Source organism: Salmo salar, unplaced genomic scaffold (genome assembly GCF_905237065.1).
Source record: "Salmo salar unplaced genomic scaffold, Ssal_v3.1, whole genome shotgun sequence".
Classification (NCBI taxonomy): domain Eukaryota; kingdom Metazoa; phylum Chordata; class Actinopteri; order Salmoniformes; family Salmonidae; genus Salmo; species Salmo salar.
This window is the reverse complement of record NW_025550412.1, coordinates 105,207-122,500: the sequence shown is the minus strand read 5'-3', so window position 1 is coordinate 122,500 and position 17,294 is coordinate 105,207. Positions and strand designations below refer to the sequence as shown.

At 44.0% G+C, this 17,294-nt stretch overlaps 1 protein-coding gene across 1 annotated transcript in view; it reads right to left on the bottom strand.

The window, feature by feature from the left end:
• LOC106593473 (atrial natriuretic peptide receptor 2-like) overlaps positions 1–1,473 on the bottom strand; it is a 36,717-nt gene extending 35,244 nt beyond the window's left edge. The window contains exon 1 of the mRNA XM_045713744.1: positions 1,464–1,473. Within this exon, the coding sequence (XP_045569700.1) occupies positions 1,464–1,473 (10 nt within the window). The remainder of the gene's footprint in view (positions 1–1,463) is intronic.
• Between the last annotated feature and the right edge of the window lie 15,821 nt (positions 1,474–17,294).

The following is a 17,294-nucleotide window of genomic DNA, read 5'->3' as shown; positions in this document are numbered from 1 at the left end:
GTGTGTGTGTCTCCTTTGTCCTCAGAACGATGGACGGAGAAGAATACATTCTATCTGACTATACTGAACAAAAATATAAAACGCAACATGCAACAATTTCAAGATGTTACTGATTTACAGTTCAAATAAGGAAAATCAAATCAATTGAAATAAATAAATTAGGCCCTAAATCTATGGATTTCACATGACTGGACAGGGGCACACCCATGGGTGGGCCTGGGAGGGCATAGGCCCACCCACCTTGGAGCTAGACCCTGCCACTGGGGAGCCAGGCCCAGCCAATCAGATTCAGTTTTTCCCACAAAAGGGCTTTATTACAGACATAAATACACCTCAGTTTCAACAGCTGTCCGGGTGGCTGGTCTCAGATGATCACGCAGGTGAAGAAGCCGGATGTGGAGGTCCTTGGCTGGCGTGGTTACACGTGGTTTGTGGTTTGTGGTTTTTAATCCGGTTGGACATACTGCCAAATTCTCTAAAATTACGTTGGAGGTGGCTTATGGTAGAGAGTTGAACATTCAATTCTCTGGCAACAGCTCTGGTGGACATTCCTGCAGTCAGCATGCCAATTGCACGCTCCCTCAACGCTTGAGACATCTGTGGCATTGTGTTGTGTGACAAAACTGTACATTTTAGAGTGGCCTTTTATTGTCCCCAGCACAAGGTGCACCTGTGTAATGATCATGATGTTTGGATGGATTATCTTGGCAAAGGAGAAATGCTGACTAACAGGGATGCAAACAATTTTGTGCACAAAATGTAAGAGAAAGAAGATTTTGTGCTTATGGAACATTTCTGGGATCTTTTATTTCAGCTCATGAAACATGGGACCAACACTTTACATGTTGCATTAATATTTTTGTTTGGTGTATGTGGTATTTGTCTTTTTGGAGAGTACGGACCGTCATGTAACTAGCTCGGCCCTGTCGCTCCTGTCCAGTGGCTATGTAGCCCTTGGGCACAGATCTTGGATCAGCTGATGTGTATGCGACCAACAAAAATGTATTTGAGCTGGCCGTCCGTAGACCACTGTGTGTGTGTTTCGACCTCTGCAGTAGCTAGCTAGATAATACGTGTCTATATTGCAATATGCAGCTTGGCCTTACATCCTCTGAGTTAAATAACTACACAAGGTGTTTGTGTCTACCCACCTAACCTTTCCCTCTACTGTACAGATCCAGACTGTCTCCATATGAACGCTTGGTAAACCTTGTGTGAGAGAGAGACGGGGAAGTATTTTGTCAAACGAGATAAAGAGTGCATGGGAACAGCATTCTGGCAATGCTATCCCAACCCTTTCAGATGAGACACACTCCAACTAGCTACTGAACATGATTAACAATGATGATATGAAGCAAAACATCACCACATTTTCTGCTCTTAACCTCCTGGTGTCTCGTCGCTGGACTGAGAGGGTCTTCCCTAACCTTCTACCACGCTGGACTGAGAGGGTCTTCCCTAACCTGCTGCCATGCTGGACTGAGAGGGTCTTCCCTAACCTTCTACCACGCTGGACTGAGAGGGTCTTCCCTAACCTGCTGCCATGCTGGACTGAGAGGGTCTTCCCTAACCTTCTACCACGCTGGACTGAGAGGGTCTTCCCTAACCTGCTGCCATGCTGGACTGAGAGGGTCTTCCCAGACTATCCTGCTGCCACGCTGGACTGAGAGGGTCTTCCCTATCCTGCTACCACGCTGGACTGAGAGGGTCTTCCCTATCCTGCTGCCATGCTGGACTGAGAGGGTCTTCCCAGACTATCCTGCTGCCACGCTGGACTGAGAGGGTCTTCCCAGACTATCCTGCTACCACGCTGGACTGAGAGGGTCTTCCCTAACCTTCTACCACGCTGGACTGAGAGGGTCTTCCCTAACCTGCTGCCATGCTGGACTGAGAGGGTCTTCCCAGACTATCCTGCTACCACGCTGGACTGAGAGGGTCTTCCCAGACTAACCTGCTACCACGCTGGACTGAGAGGGTCTTCCCAGACTAACCTGCTACCACGCTGGACTGAGAGGGTCTTCCCAGACTATCCTGCTACCACGCTGGACTGAGAGGGTCTTCCCTATCCTGCTACCACGCTGGACTGAGAGGGTCTTCCCAGACTATCCTGCTACCACGCTGGACTGAGAGGGTCTTCCAAGACCATCCTTCTACCTCGCTGGACTGAGAGGGTCTTCCCAGACTAACCTGCTACCTCGCTGGACTGAGAGGGTCTTCCCAGACTAACCTGCTACCTCGCTGGACTGAGAGGGTCTTCCCAGACTATCCTGCTACCACGCTGGACTGAGAGGGTCTTCCCAGACTATCCTGCTACCTCGCTGGACTGAGAGGGTCTTCCCAGACTATCCTGCTACCACGCTGGACTGAGAGGGTCTTCCCAGACTATCCTGCTACCACGCTGGACTGAGAGGGTGTAGCCACCATAGACTAGACAGTTGGCAGGTGTAGTTACCATAGACTAGACAGTTGGCAGGTGTAGCCACCATAGACTAGACAGTTGGCAGGTGCAGTTACCATAGACTAGACAGTTGGCAGGTGCAGTTACCATAGACTAGACAGTTGGCAGGTGTAGCTACCATAGACTAGACAGTTGGCAGGTGTAGTTACCATAGACTAGACAGTTGGCAGGTGTAGTTACCATAGACTAGACAGTTGGCAGGTGCAGTTACCATAGACTAGACAGTTGGCAGGTGCAGTTACCATAGACTAGACAGTTGGCAGGTGTAGCCACCATAGACTAGACAGTTGGCAGGTGCAGTTACCATAGACTAGACAGTTGGCAGGTGTAGTTACCATAGACTAGACAGTTGGCAGGTGTAGTTACCATAGACTAGACAGTTGGCAGGTGTAGTTACCATAGACTAGACAGTTGGCAGGTGCAGTTACCATAGACTAGACAGTTGGCAGGTGTAGTTACCATAGACTAGACAGTTGGCAGGTGTAGTTACCATAGACTAGACAGTTGGCAGGTGTAGTTACCATAGACTAGACAGTTGGCAGGTGCAGTTACCATAGACTAGACAGTTGGCAGGTGTAGCCACCATAGACTAGACAGTTGGCAGGTGCAGTTACCATAGACTAGACAGTTGGCAGGTGTAGTTACCATAGACTAGACAGTTGGCAGGTGTAGTTACCATAGACTAGACAGTTGGCAGGTGCAGTTACCATAGACTAGACAGTTGGCAGGTGCAGTTACCATAGACTAGACAGTTGGCAGGTGTAGTTACCATAGACTAGACAGTTGGCAGGTGTAGTTACCATAGACTAGACAGTTGGCAGGTGTAGTTACCATAGACTAGACAGTTGGCAGGTGCAGTTACCATAGACTAGACAGTTGGCAGGTGCAGTTACCATAGACTAGACAGTTGGCAGGTGTAGCCACCATAGACTAGACAGTTGGCAGGTGCAGTTACCATAGACTAGACAGTTGGCAGGTGTAGTTACCATAGACTAGACAGTTGGCAGGTGTAGTTACCATAGACTAGACAGTTAGCAGGTGTAGTTACAATAGACTAGACAGTTGGCAGGTGTACAGTAGTTACCATAGACTGTCAGTGGTATAGTAATAACCTGTATTTGCATCCCAAATGGCACCTTATTCCCTATATAGTGCACTACTTTTGTCCAGGGCCAATGCACTATATAGGGAATAGCTCTTTGTGTCCTGGTTAAAACTAGTGCACTAGTGAAATGGGTGCTATATGGGACACAACCTCTGCTGTCTGTATAGAATAATGCTGCTGGTAATAAACAGACTATGAACTGTTACTGCAGGAAGTGTTTCTCCTGTTCATATCATTTCAGACTGAGCTGTGATTGCTGGAGAATCCTACAGTATCTTCACACTGTTCGGGAACCAGTTTCCAGAGGCTGCCGTTCTCACAGATGACCACAGGGTGGCGGCAGAGTGCCAGTCATGGTGCAGGCCAACAGGAAGGAAGATGTAGGAACTCACGATAAAGAGTAGAAAGTGTTCCTATAACAAGTTGATATACTTATTATACTTTGGTTTTCAAGGAAATAGTGTCAGATTAACATCATCAGGTAAACACCATCAGGTAAACATCATCGGGTAAACACCATCAGGTAAACATCATCAGATAAACATCATCAGGTAAACATCATCAGGTAAACATCATCAGGTAAACATCATCAGGTAAACATCATCAGGTAAACATCATCTGACAAACATCATCTGATAAACACCATCAGGTAAACATCATCAGGTAAACATCATCGGGTAAACATCATCGGGTAAACATCATCAGGTAAACATCATCAGGTAAACATCATCGGGTAAACATCATCAGATAAACATAATCAAATAAACATCGGGTAAACATAATCTGATAAACCTCAGGTAAACATCATCAGGTAAACATCATCAGGTAAACACCATCAGGTAAACATCATCGGGTAAACACCATCAGGTAAACATCATCATGTAAACACCATCAGGTAAACATCATCATGTAAACACCATCAGGTAAACACCATCAGGTAAACATCATCATGTAAACACCATCAGGTAAACATCATCATGTAAACACCATCAGGTAAACACCATCAGGTAAACACCATCAGGTAAACATCATCTGATAAACATCATCAGGTAAACACCATCAGGTAAACATCATCAGGTAAATATTCAGATTTGGAACCCAGAAGCCACCCTAGGTCAGAGAGGAAGATTCAGGAGTGGGAATTACAGATAGATAAACCAACAGTGATTGTGAGGGATTCTAATGTAACACGCAATCCAGATTTGTTAGCTTCCCCGGGGCCACCTTCTATCATATTAACAGTGTTTTCAAGAAGCTCCAACCAAACCCAATGACAGAGAAGGTAGTTTAGGACTGTAGGACTCAACAATCGTTTTGGGAGGCAAGCGGCGACTACGTCTTGGAAGCAGTTACAGCAACTGTTGAGGACTAGTAAGGAGGTCTTCCCCAATGCAATAATCTATGTACCACTTGTACATTATTCAGATAGACTAGCCAAGGATCAGCAGTGTCTGGTACAGAAGCAGATTAAGACCACAGGGGAGAGATGGGACTTTTTTTAAATAATTTTAATTTGGAGGAGTGTTCTCTTATAACTCACCAACGTTCTAACATTAAAGACCACTCTTCCTGCTTCAGGCTCATCCAAGCCAAGCCAATCAATCAATCAATCAATCAATCAATCAATCAATCAATCAAATGTATTTATAAAGCCCTTTTTACATCAGCTGATGTCACAAAGTGCTTATACAGAAACCCAGCCTAAAACCCCAAACAGCAAGCAATGCAGATGTTGTCACGCCCTGACCGTAGAGAGCCCTTGGTTCTCTATGGTATAGTAGGTCAGGGCGTGACAGGGGGTGTTCTATGTTGTTTATTTCTATGTTGGTGTGCTTGGTATGGTTCCCAATCAGAGGCAGCTGTTTAGCGTTGTCTCTGATTGGGGATCATATTTAGGCAGCCATTTCCCCACTGTGTTTTGTGGGATCTTGTTTATGTGTAAGTGCCTGTGAGCACTGCAGTAGCTTCACGTATCGTTTATTCTTTATTGTTTTGTGCGGTTCACTTATCAATAAAATATGTGGAACCCAGATCACGTTGGTCCGAGTATGCTTCCAGTTCGTACGACGATCGTGACAGATGTAGAAGCACGTTGGCTAGGAAAAACTCTGGATTCAGGGAATTGTTAAACATTTTGAACTCAGCAGTCACCATTGCACATCATTTAGGTCCAGGTCCAAACACACCAAGACAGTCGTGAAGAGGGCACGACAAAGCCTATTCCCCCTTAGGAAACGAAAAAGATTTGGTATGGGTCCTCAGATCCTCAAAAGATTCTACAGCTGCAACATCGAGAGCATCCTGACTGGTTGCATCACTGCCTGGTACGGCAATTGCACGGGCTCAGACCGCAAGGCACTACAGAGGGTAGTGCGTATGGCCCAGTACATCACTGGGGCTAAGCTGCCTGCCATCCAGGACCTCTACACCAGGCGGTGTCAGAGGGAGGCCCTAAAAATTGTCAAAGACCCCAGCCACCCCAGTCATAGACTGTTCTCTTTACTACTGCATGGCAAGCGGTACCGGAGTGCCAAGTCTAGGACAAAAAGGCTTCTCAACAGTTTTTACCCCCAAGCCTTAAGACTCCTGAACATGTAATCAAATGGCTTCCTGGACTATTTGCATTGTGTGCCCCACCCCCAACCCCTCTTTTACGCTGATGCTACTCTCTGTTTATCATATATGCATTGTCACTTTATCTATACATTCATGTACATACTACCACAATTGGCCCGACCAACCAGTGCCCCCGCACATTGGCCAACCAGGCTATCCGCATTGTGTCCCTCCACCCACCACCCACCAACCCCTCTTTACGCTACTGCTACTCTCTCTTCATCATATATGCATAGTCACTTTAACCATATCTACATGTACATACTACCTCAATCAGCCTGACTAACCGGTGTCTGTATATAGCCTCACTACTGTTATAGCCTCGCTACTGTTATAGCCTCGCTACTGTTATTTTTCAATGTCTTTTTACTGTTGTTTTTATTTCTTTACTTACCTATTGTTCACCTAATACCTTTTTTGCACTATTGGTTAGAGCCCGTAAGTAAGCACTTCACTGTAAGGTCTACACCTGTTGTATTCGGCGCATGTGACAAACTTTGATTTGATTTTTCATTCAAAAGGAGGGAGAAACCAAACAATTGGCAACTAAAGTTTTCTTTAAGGAAACAGATAGGCATGGCCTCCTACTCGTCGTGTTTTGAGCCCCACATATATATTTTCTTGCGGGGGGGTGGCTTGCCTTTTTTGCATGTTATTTTGGCATTAATACGTGTCACATATCAGTTTGCAAACAATGTACAAAATATATATATAATTGAGTTAATAAAGCTGCATACAAACATGGTCTCTTTTTTGTTTTCTTGAGTAAGGCAGCTCCAAAATGCAGATATTTCAGCCTAGTGCTGTGTTGGTGGGGCAAGCCAGCAGAAAATACGGAGTGTTGCACCGTGATTGGCTCAGTGTTGTGTCACTCATGGGTACACTATGTCACCTCCAAGTCTAAGGGTAGACATCGGAAATTCAAGCCCCTTGGGTGCTGCCATAGAGTTACCTTAGAAGTGCCCATCCAAGAAGGCTCAAGGTCATTGTCCATAGATAAAATTACATCAAATCACATTATATGTACAGTAGCTTTGATTGGACTGATCATGTCAACATCATACTTTCAAAATCTTAGCTAGCAGTCATCATCATGAATCAAGTCGACAATCTACTGGCAAATGAAGAGAAATAATGAAGAGAAATTATAGATAAAATGTATTGGTGCTCATCGGCCAATGGACATCAACAAGTTGGAAATTGCAAATTAAACAGTAAGTGGTTTGGAAGGAATCAGTGACAGCGGCTAACTATAAAGCATCGCAAAGCAATCACTAGCCTGCTATTCAGTGGAGTGGCTGTGTGGTCCCAAATCTGGGATTAAGGGTCTCTTTTCCAAGTTTAAAATGATAAACATTCAACATTGGCCATGCATTGAAGCATAATTTATTAAATAATAATTTAATTTATCAAATAATTTATCAAAACAACTGTTAACTCGGAACTGCGAAAGCGTGACTTTATTGAGTTCAAGACAACTGGGAAGTTGGGAATAAACGAGCTCCGACTGGGAAAATACGTTTTGAAAGCACCATAAATCCATAAATCCAGAGAATGATGACAATATATGATGACAATATTTACCCACGGAGGACCGCCGTGCCACCTTCCTGTTCAAGTGAGCACAGCACAACAAGGAGCATCCAAAAATGTTATTGTATGCTGCTGCATAAATGATGTAATATGCCAGGGAGATTTGTATACTGTAGCTAAGAAAGTAATACTAAGTGTAATACTCACAATACTCACTAACACGGAACCCAAACTGGCTGCGCGCATGCGCCATCGTGCACCATCGTGCGCCATCGTGCGCCATCGTGCGCCATCGTACATTAATTTATTTGGTCCCCCCAGACCAAACGCGATCACGACACGCAGGTTAAAATATCAAAACAAACTCTGAACCAATTACATTAATTTGGTGACAGGTCGAAAAGCATTAAACATGTATGGCAATTTAGCTAGCTAGCTAGCGTGCACTTCCTAGCTAATTTGTCCTATTTAGCTTGCTTGCTGTTGCTAGCTAATTTGTCCTTGGATATAAACACTGAGTTGTTATTTTACAACGCAGACGCTCGTTGACGCGCACGAGCAGTGGGTGCAATAATTGAATAATATAGATTCCTACATTTATTTTAGTCAGGGTATAACACCAACTGGGTCCTGGACTTTCTGACGGGCCGCCCCCAGGTGGTGAAGGTAGGAAACAACACCTCCACTCCGCTGATCCTCAACACTGGGGCCCCACAAGGGAGCGTGCTCAACACCATCCTGTACTTCCTGTTCACCCATGACTGCGTGGCCATGCACGCCTCCAACTCAATTATCAAGTTTGCAGACAACACAACAGTAGTGGGCTTGATTACCAACAACAACGAGACAGCCTACAGGGAGGAGGTGAGGGCACTCGGAGTGTTGTGTCAGGAAAACAACCCCTCACTCAATGTCAACAAAACAAAGGAGACGATCCTGGACTTCAGGAAACAGCAGAGGGAGCACCCCCCCCATCCACATCGACGGGACAGTAGTGGAGAAGGTGGAAAGTTTTAAGTTCCTCGGCGTACACATCACGGACAAACTGAAATGGTCCACCCGCACAGACAGTGTGGTGAAGAAGGCGCAACAGCACCTCTTCAACCCCAGGAGGCTGAAGAAATTTGGCTTGTCACCTAAAACCCTCACAAACTTTTACAGATACACAATTTAGAGCATCCTGACAGGCTGTATCACCACCTGGTACGACAACTGCACGCCCTCAACCGCAAGGCTCTCCAGAGGGTGGTGTGGTCTGCACAACACATCACCGGGGGCAAACTACCTGCCCTCCAGGACACCTACAGTACCCGATGTCACAGGAAGGCCATAACTATCATCAAGGCCAACAACCACCTGAGCCACTGCCTGTTCACCCCGCTATCATCCAGAAGACGAGTTCAGTACAGGTACATCAAAGCTTGGGCAGAGAGACTGAAAAACAGCTTCTATCTCAAGGCCATCAGACTGTTAAACAGCCATCACTAACACAGAGAGGCTGCTGCCAACATACAGACTCAAATCATTGGCCAATACATGGATTAAATAAATGTATCACGAGTCACTTTAAATAATGTCACTTTATATAATGTTTACGTATCCTACATTATTCATCTCATACGTGTATACTGTATTTTATACCATCTATTGCATCTTGCCTATGTCGCTCGGCCATCGCTCCTCCATATATTTGCATGTACATATTCTTATTCCATCCCTTTACATTTGTGTGTATTTGGTGGTTGTTGTGAATTTGTTAGATTACTTGTTAGATATTACTGCACTGCTGAAACTAGGAGCACAAGCATTTCGCTGCACTCGCAATAACATCTGCTAACCATGTGTATGTGGCCAATACAATTTGATTTGATTTGATTTGGATGTTGTGTAATAAGCTGTTAGTAAAAGTTATCTTGGTTCCAGACAGTGGGCCGTCTCTCTTGGTTCCAGACAGTGGGCCGTCTCTCTTGGTTCCAGACAGTGGGCCGTCTCTCTTGGTTCCGGACAGTGGGCCATCTCTCTTGGTTCCGGACAGTGGGCCATCTCTCTTGGTTCCGGACAGTGGGCCATCTCTCTTGGTTCCAGACAGTGGGCCGTCTCTCTTGGTTCCGGACAGTGGGCCATCTCTCTTGGTTCTGGACAGTGGGCCATCTCTCTTGGTTCCGGACAGTGGGCCATCTCTCTTGGTTCCGGACAGTGGGCCATCTCTCTTGGTTCCGGACAGTGGGCCGTCTCTCTTGGTTCCGGACACTCTGGACGAGGCACTGTTGCCGGAAGTTCTGGACGGGGCACTGTTGCCGGAAGTTCTGGATGAGGCACTGTCATCGGAAGCTCGGGACTGGGCTGATGCACTGGAAGCCTGATGCGTGGGGCTGGTAGTGGAGGTACCAGACTGGGGACACGCACCTCAGGGCTAGTGCGGGGAGCAGGAACAGGACGTACTGGACTGGGCTGATGCACTGGAAGCTTAGTGCGTGGGGCTGGTACTGGAGGTATCAGACTAGGGGGACACACACTAAGGCTAGTGCGAGGAGCGGGAACAGGACGTACTGGACTGGGCTGACGCACTGGACGCTTAGTGCGTGGGGCTGGTACTGGAGGTATCAGACTAGGGACACACACCCCAAGGCTAGTGCGAGGAGCGGGAACAGGACACACTGAACTGGGCTGATGTACTGGAGGCCTGGTGCGTGATGGTACTGTCTTCACCAGCCGGCTAGCACGCGCCTCAGGACACGTATGTAGAGCTGACTCAGGTGACATCAATTTACGGACACGCTCTGTAGAGCGAATGTCGTGCCTAATACACCAACACAGCAGCTCTCTCATAGTTTTCATCTCCAATTTTCCCATCAACTCCTTAATAGTCTCTGCTTCGCTCACCTCCAATTTTACCCCGACTGGCTCTGGTTCCATCCTTGGCTCCGCCGATCTGTCCATGTGCCCCCTCAAAAAAAATTATTGGGGCTGCCTCTCCGGTTTGAACGCCAGCCGTGTTCCCCAGTAGCGTTCCCGGTCCTCACCAGATTTCCTCCATGGGCCCTCTCCGGCCAAAATCTCCTCCCACGTCCAAAACTCCCGATAGTCCATATGATTCTCCTGTTGCTCCTTACCCTGCTGCTAGGTCCTTGGTTGGTGGGTGATTCTGTCACGGTTGTCGTAGGGTAAAGTGGACCAAGACACAGCAGGGAAATGTGCACTCATCTTCTTTTTATTAAATGGATAAGAAGGTGAATCAAAACAACACGTACACAAAAAAAACACAACGACTAATAACAGGCCGGTAAGGCACAAAGCGATACACAGCACAATCTCCCACAAATACTAAGACAAACACATACCTATTCATAGAACCCTCAATCAGAGGCAACGAGAAAACACCTGCCTCCAATTGAGGGTTCAACCCCCAATAAACTAAACATAGAAATACAAAGAACTAGACTAAACATAGAAATACATTAACATAGAACAGTGCCCAAAACCCCGGAATAATAAATCAAACACACCACTAAACACACAACCACACGAACCACATAAAACAAATACCCCCTGCCACGTCCTGACCAAACTACAATAACAAATAACCCCTATTACTGGTCAGGACGTGACACTTTCATTGTCTGCTTATATGCCCCTTTATTTATCCTACGGTTCTGACTTGGTGTTCAGGGAGAACACTGTCAGAATGGCCCATGTTCTGAATTCTGTCGCTGTAAATTTCAAAAGTGCTGAACAAATAGTTATATTGACTACGGACTAGCTCGCTCATTAATGTCTTAATCAAAATGATGGATTGCCTCTTATGCGCTCATCGTTCCCTTATGCCATAGTTTGAACATTTTAGTTGTCATTAGAAACCACATTTGTTTAAGCAAGTCATCCATTTCAGCTGTTTTTTAAAAAGGCAGTAAATGAGTTTCGCTGCCAGACAAGGCTCCGCTGATAGCCAGGTGTAAGGTGTTGGGACTCTGCTGTTGGGACTCTGCTGTTGGGACAGCTTTATGTAGGCCCTAACAGTTTGTGGGCACCGTTTGTTACCGTTATAGTGCAATTAATGTATTGTTTAGTGTTGTGTTGTGGCTTTGCTGGCATGCATCCAACCTTTTTGTCTTTTTTGCCCCACCAACATTTACATGCTAAAACCACCACTGCCTCCTTCATATATCCAGTTCCAAAACATACATATTGATCAAATCACAACTTATAAGTTTCCATAGAATCTGTAGTTTCCCTTGGGATATAGAGGAGGCCACAAGACTCCTCTTCTCAGCCTTAAGGGGGGCTACTCTAGGTGGTTCCTGAGAGAGAGGTTAAGGCTGAGGTTAATCAAACCTTCTAGACCCATGGTGTCACGAATCCCACCTACCTGTTTGGGCGGCGCTCGGCGGTCGTCGCCGGCCTACTAGCCGCCGCTGATCCCTTTTTCCTTTTCGTTCTGATTGGTTGCACCTGTTCCCTGTTTTGTTTCTTGATTTGTGTTTATTTAAGCCTGTTAAGCCCGCCCAGTTTTGTGCGGGATTATTTCACTGTTTGTTATTTGGATGTGCTGACTGGCGCCTTATTTTCTCTCCGGACTGTTTTGCCCTGTGTTTTGGGTTGGTCTACCTTATTACGCGCCATTCTGTTTTGGCGTGACCGTTTTGTGCTGGAGAAATAAAAGGCGTGATACTTACCCTCTGCTCTCTGCGCCTGACCCCAACCACCACTCCTAGAAATCCCTGACACATGGAGCATATAAGATAGAGAAGGATAACCGCCTATCACGTTTCAGGTATGATGAAGATGCAGATAGTGTCAAAGAAACAAAAGTTCATTTCTAAAACAGGGGCAGGCAAACGACAGGTCAAAGACAGGCAGTGGTCAACAATCCAGAGAGGGTGCAAAGGGTTCAGAACGGCAGGCAGGCTCAGGGTCAGGGGTCAACAATCCAGTGAATTGGAGGAAGGTACAGAAAGGTACAGAACGGCAGGCAGGCTCAGGGTCAGGGCAGGGGTCAATAATCTAGTGAAGTTGGGCAAGGTACAGAACGGTTGACAGGCTCAGGGTCAGGGCAGGCAGAACGGTCAAAACCGGGAAGGACTAGGAAACAGGAGCAAGAAACAGGTTGGAGCAGGGGAACAAACGCTGGTACGTTTCACGAACAAAAACGAACTGGCAACAGACAAACAGAGAACACAGGTATAAATACACAGGGGATAATGGGGAAGACGGGCGACACCTGGAGAGGGGGAGGAGACAAGCACATAGACAGGTGAAACAGATCAGGGTGTGACAGTACCCATGGAGAACATCAGGTAGAGAGGATAACCGCCCTGTGGTTCCATTCATTTATTTATTTATTCTCAGGCTCTGGTGGGGTTCAACATTGAACTGAAATCTCATTTTCAACAGGCGAGGAATGATCGTGGGGCTTCGATTCAGGGTAATCTCAGCCTATAGGAAGAGTAAAAGCCTGAAGGACACTTTAGTCAACTCAAGGCTGACCAAGCAGAATAAACACTTTACCGAAACACAGTTTCTGTCCAATAGGCATTCGGGCTTGAGGGCCTCAATCAGGCATAAAGTCCAATTGGATACTATAAATGTGGTTTATGTGATTAAGTCATAAACTCTATGTTGTAGAGACACAAATGGCACTAGAATGCAGACCACATTCAGAAGGGTGACAGAGCCCAGGGTTGCTAGGTTACTTTCTGAATGTAATCCATTACAGTAACTAGTTACTTGTCCAAAATTGTAATCAGTAACGTAACTTCTGGATTACCTGAACTCAGTAACGTAATCTGATTACATTCAGTTACTTTTAGATTACTTTCGCCTTAACCTGTTGGGGCTACAGGTTAGCAATGAACCCCGAGTCGGGATTGCTAACAAGGCTGGAAATTCAAAACATCAAAAATCTAATAATTTCAATTTCTCAAACAATCAACTATTTTACACAATTTAAAAGATAAACATCCTTAATCTAACCACATTGTTCGATTTTCAAAGAGGCTTTACGGCAAAAGCATAAAGTTAGATTATGTTAGGACAGTACATAGCCACAAAAGTACAAACATCCATTTTCAATTCAAGGTCAGGCGTCACCAAAAGCAGAAACCAGCTAGAATTATGCACTAACCTTTGTCAATCTCCATCAGATGACACTCCTAGGACATTATGTTATACAATACATGCATTTTTTGTTCCATCAAGTTCATATTTATATCCAAAAACAGCATTTTACAGTAGCGTGAAATTCAGATTTTTTCTTCTCTGAAATGCTTCCGGTGAACATAACAAAATCACTATTCGAAAACATTGGTAAATTATAATATTGTCATTCAAAGAATAATATATTATCATCTCGTAATTGCTACCGAATGGCCAGATCTCAAAATAACTTTACTGGGAAATCACATTTTGCAATAAACGGGGTGCTATGCTAAGAACAACAAGCTATGCTATACAGTTAGCATCATCTAATATCGATAATAACATTGTAAATATCCCCTTACCTTTGATTATCTCCATCAGAAGGCACTGCCAGGATTTCCCAGGTCCGGAACAAATGTGGTTTCTTTTGACAAAGTTCATAATTTATGTCCAAATAACACCAAGCAGTTAGCGTTCATTATGCTCCCACAAAACGTGGTGGGGGGTTGTAAAATCACGCCGAAAAGCTAAAAAAACCTAGTAAATAATCTATTTACGTTCGTTCAAACATGTCAAACCTTGTTTAGCATTAATCTTTTGGTCCATTTTTAACGTTAAACATCAGTAATATTTTCACACAACCTATCCTATGTCTTGATAAACAATTAATGACAAACTCACGCTTCTCAGATTTATGCGGAGGCGCAAAAAAATGAAGTGATGACATGTCAACTTCCCTGCATTCTAATTTGCCCTCTGTTTATCATAGACGCTTCAAACAACTTTATAAAGATCGTTGACATCTAGTGGAAGCCGTAGGTGTTGCGAAATGAATCCTTTCTCACTATGGTATCTATAAAACAATGACACTAAATAGTACAGTCACAAAATTCACATTTTTTTTGATCTATTTTTCACAGGTTTTTGCCTGCAATATGAGTTTTGTTATACTTACAGACACCATTCAAACTGTTTTAGAAAATTCAGAGTGTTTTCTATCCGAATGTGTTAATAATATGCAAATCCTAGCTTCTGAGTTGGAGTAGGAGGCAGTTAAAAATGGGCACATATTTTTTTCAAAATTTCTCAATACTGCCCCCGAGCCCCAACAGGTTTTAAGAGGCGTTAGAAGAAGACAAAAATGTATGTTACCAATTGAACGACATCTAATTGTAGGATAAATCAATTCCAGTCATTCCAATAAATGTTATACCTGGCTTTGAGCACTACTGAAAAGGGCTATTTACATGTGATAAATGGATGCCATATGCTGCATTACTATAGGCCTATTGTTTACCTTTTAGTTGACGACTCCACAGATGGAACAATAACAGAAATTGAACCACTTTCAGATTAATAGACAGAGCTATGGATGCAATGACTGACCATCCATGATATCAACATGATCGTTTTAACCATGTTTTGAGGCTATACAGGACTGACCATCCATGATATCAACATTATAGTTATAACCATGTTTTGAGGCTATACAGGACTGACCATCCATGATATCAACATTATAGTTATAACCATGTTATGAGGCTATACAGTATTTGTTTACATGTACAATGTTAACAAACATTGGAGAAAAACAAGCTTATATTTTGGGTTCTCATCGAGTGTGACAGTGTGACATACACTAGTTATATAGTCATAATATACTAGTTATATAGTATTAATATATTCATAGTCATAATATACTAGTTATATGGTATTCATATATTCATAATATACTAGTTATATAGTATTAATATATTCATAATATACTAGTTATGAGGTATTAATATATTCATAATATACTAGTTATATAGTATTAATATAGTCATAATATACTAGTTATATAGTATTAATATATTCATACTATACCAGTTATATAGTATTAACATAGTCATAATATACTAGTTATATAGTATTAATATATTCATACTATACTAGTTATATAGTATTAATATATTCATAATATACTAGTTATGTAGTATTAATATATTCATAATATACTAGTCATATAGTATTAATATAGTCATAATATACTGGTTATATAGTATTAATGTAGTCATAATATACTAGTTATATAGTTTTAATATAATTATAATTTACTAGTTATATAGTATTAATATAATTATAATATACTAGTTATATCGTCATAATATACTTGTTATATAGTCATAATATACTAGTTATATAGAATTAATATAATTATAATATACTAGTTATATCGTCATAATATACTTGTTATATGTCATAATATACTAGTTATATAGAATTAATATATTCATAATATACTAGTTATATGGTATTAATATAGTCATAATATACTAGTTGTATAGTATTAATGTAGTCATAATATACTGGTTATATAGTATTAATATAATTATTACATTACATTACATTTAAGTCATTTAGCAGACGCTCTTATCCAGAGCGACTTACAAAATGGTGCATTCACCTTATGATATCCAGTGGAACAACCACTTTACAATAGTGCATCTAAATCTTTTAAGGGGGGGGGTTAGAAGGATTACTTTATCCTAGGATAAATTCCTTAAAGAGGTGGGGTTTCAGGTGTCTCCGGAAGGTGGTGATTGACTCCGCTGTCCTGGCGTCGTGAGGGAGCTTGTTCCACCATTGGGGTGCCAGAGCAGCGAACAGTTTTGACTGGGCTGAGCGGGAACTGTGCTTCCTCAGAGGTAGGGGGGCCAGCAGGCCAGTGGTGGATGAACGCAGTGCCCTTGTTTGGGTGTAGGGCCTGATCAGAGCCTGAAGGTATGGAGGTGCCGTTCCCTTCACAGCTCCGTAGGCAATCACCATGGTCTTGTAGCGGATGCGAGCTTCAACTGGAAGCCAGTGGAGAGAGCGGAGGAGCGGGGTGACGTGAGAGAACTTGGGAAGGTTGAACACCAGACGGGCTGCGGCGTTCTGGATGAGTTGTAGGGGTTTAATGGCACAGGCAGGGAGCCCAGCCAACAGCGAGTTGCAGTAATCCAGACGGGAGATGACAAGTGCCTGGATTAGGACCTGCGCCGCTTCCTGTGTGAGGCAGGGTCGTACTCTGCGAATGTTGTAGAGCATGAACCTACAGGATCGGGTCACCGCCTTGATGTTAGTGGAGAACGACAGGGTGTTGTCCAGGATCACGCCAAGGTTCTTAGCACTCTGGGAGGAGGACACAAGGGAGTTGTCAACCGTGATGGCGAGATCATGGAACGGGCAGTCCTTCCCTGGGAGGAAGAGCAGCTCCGTCTTGCCGAGGTTCAGCTTGAGCTGGTGATCCGTCATCCACACTGATATGTCTGACAGACATGCAGAGATGCGATTCGCCGCCTGGTTATCAGAAGGGGGAAAGGAGAAGATTAATTGTGTGTCGTCTGCATAGCAATGATAGGAGAGACCATGTGAGGATATGACAGAGCCAAGTGACTTGGTGTATAGCGAGAATAGGAGAGGGCC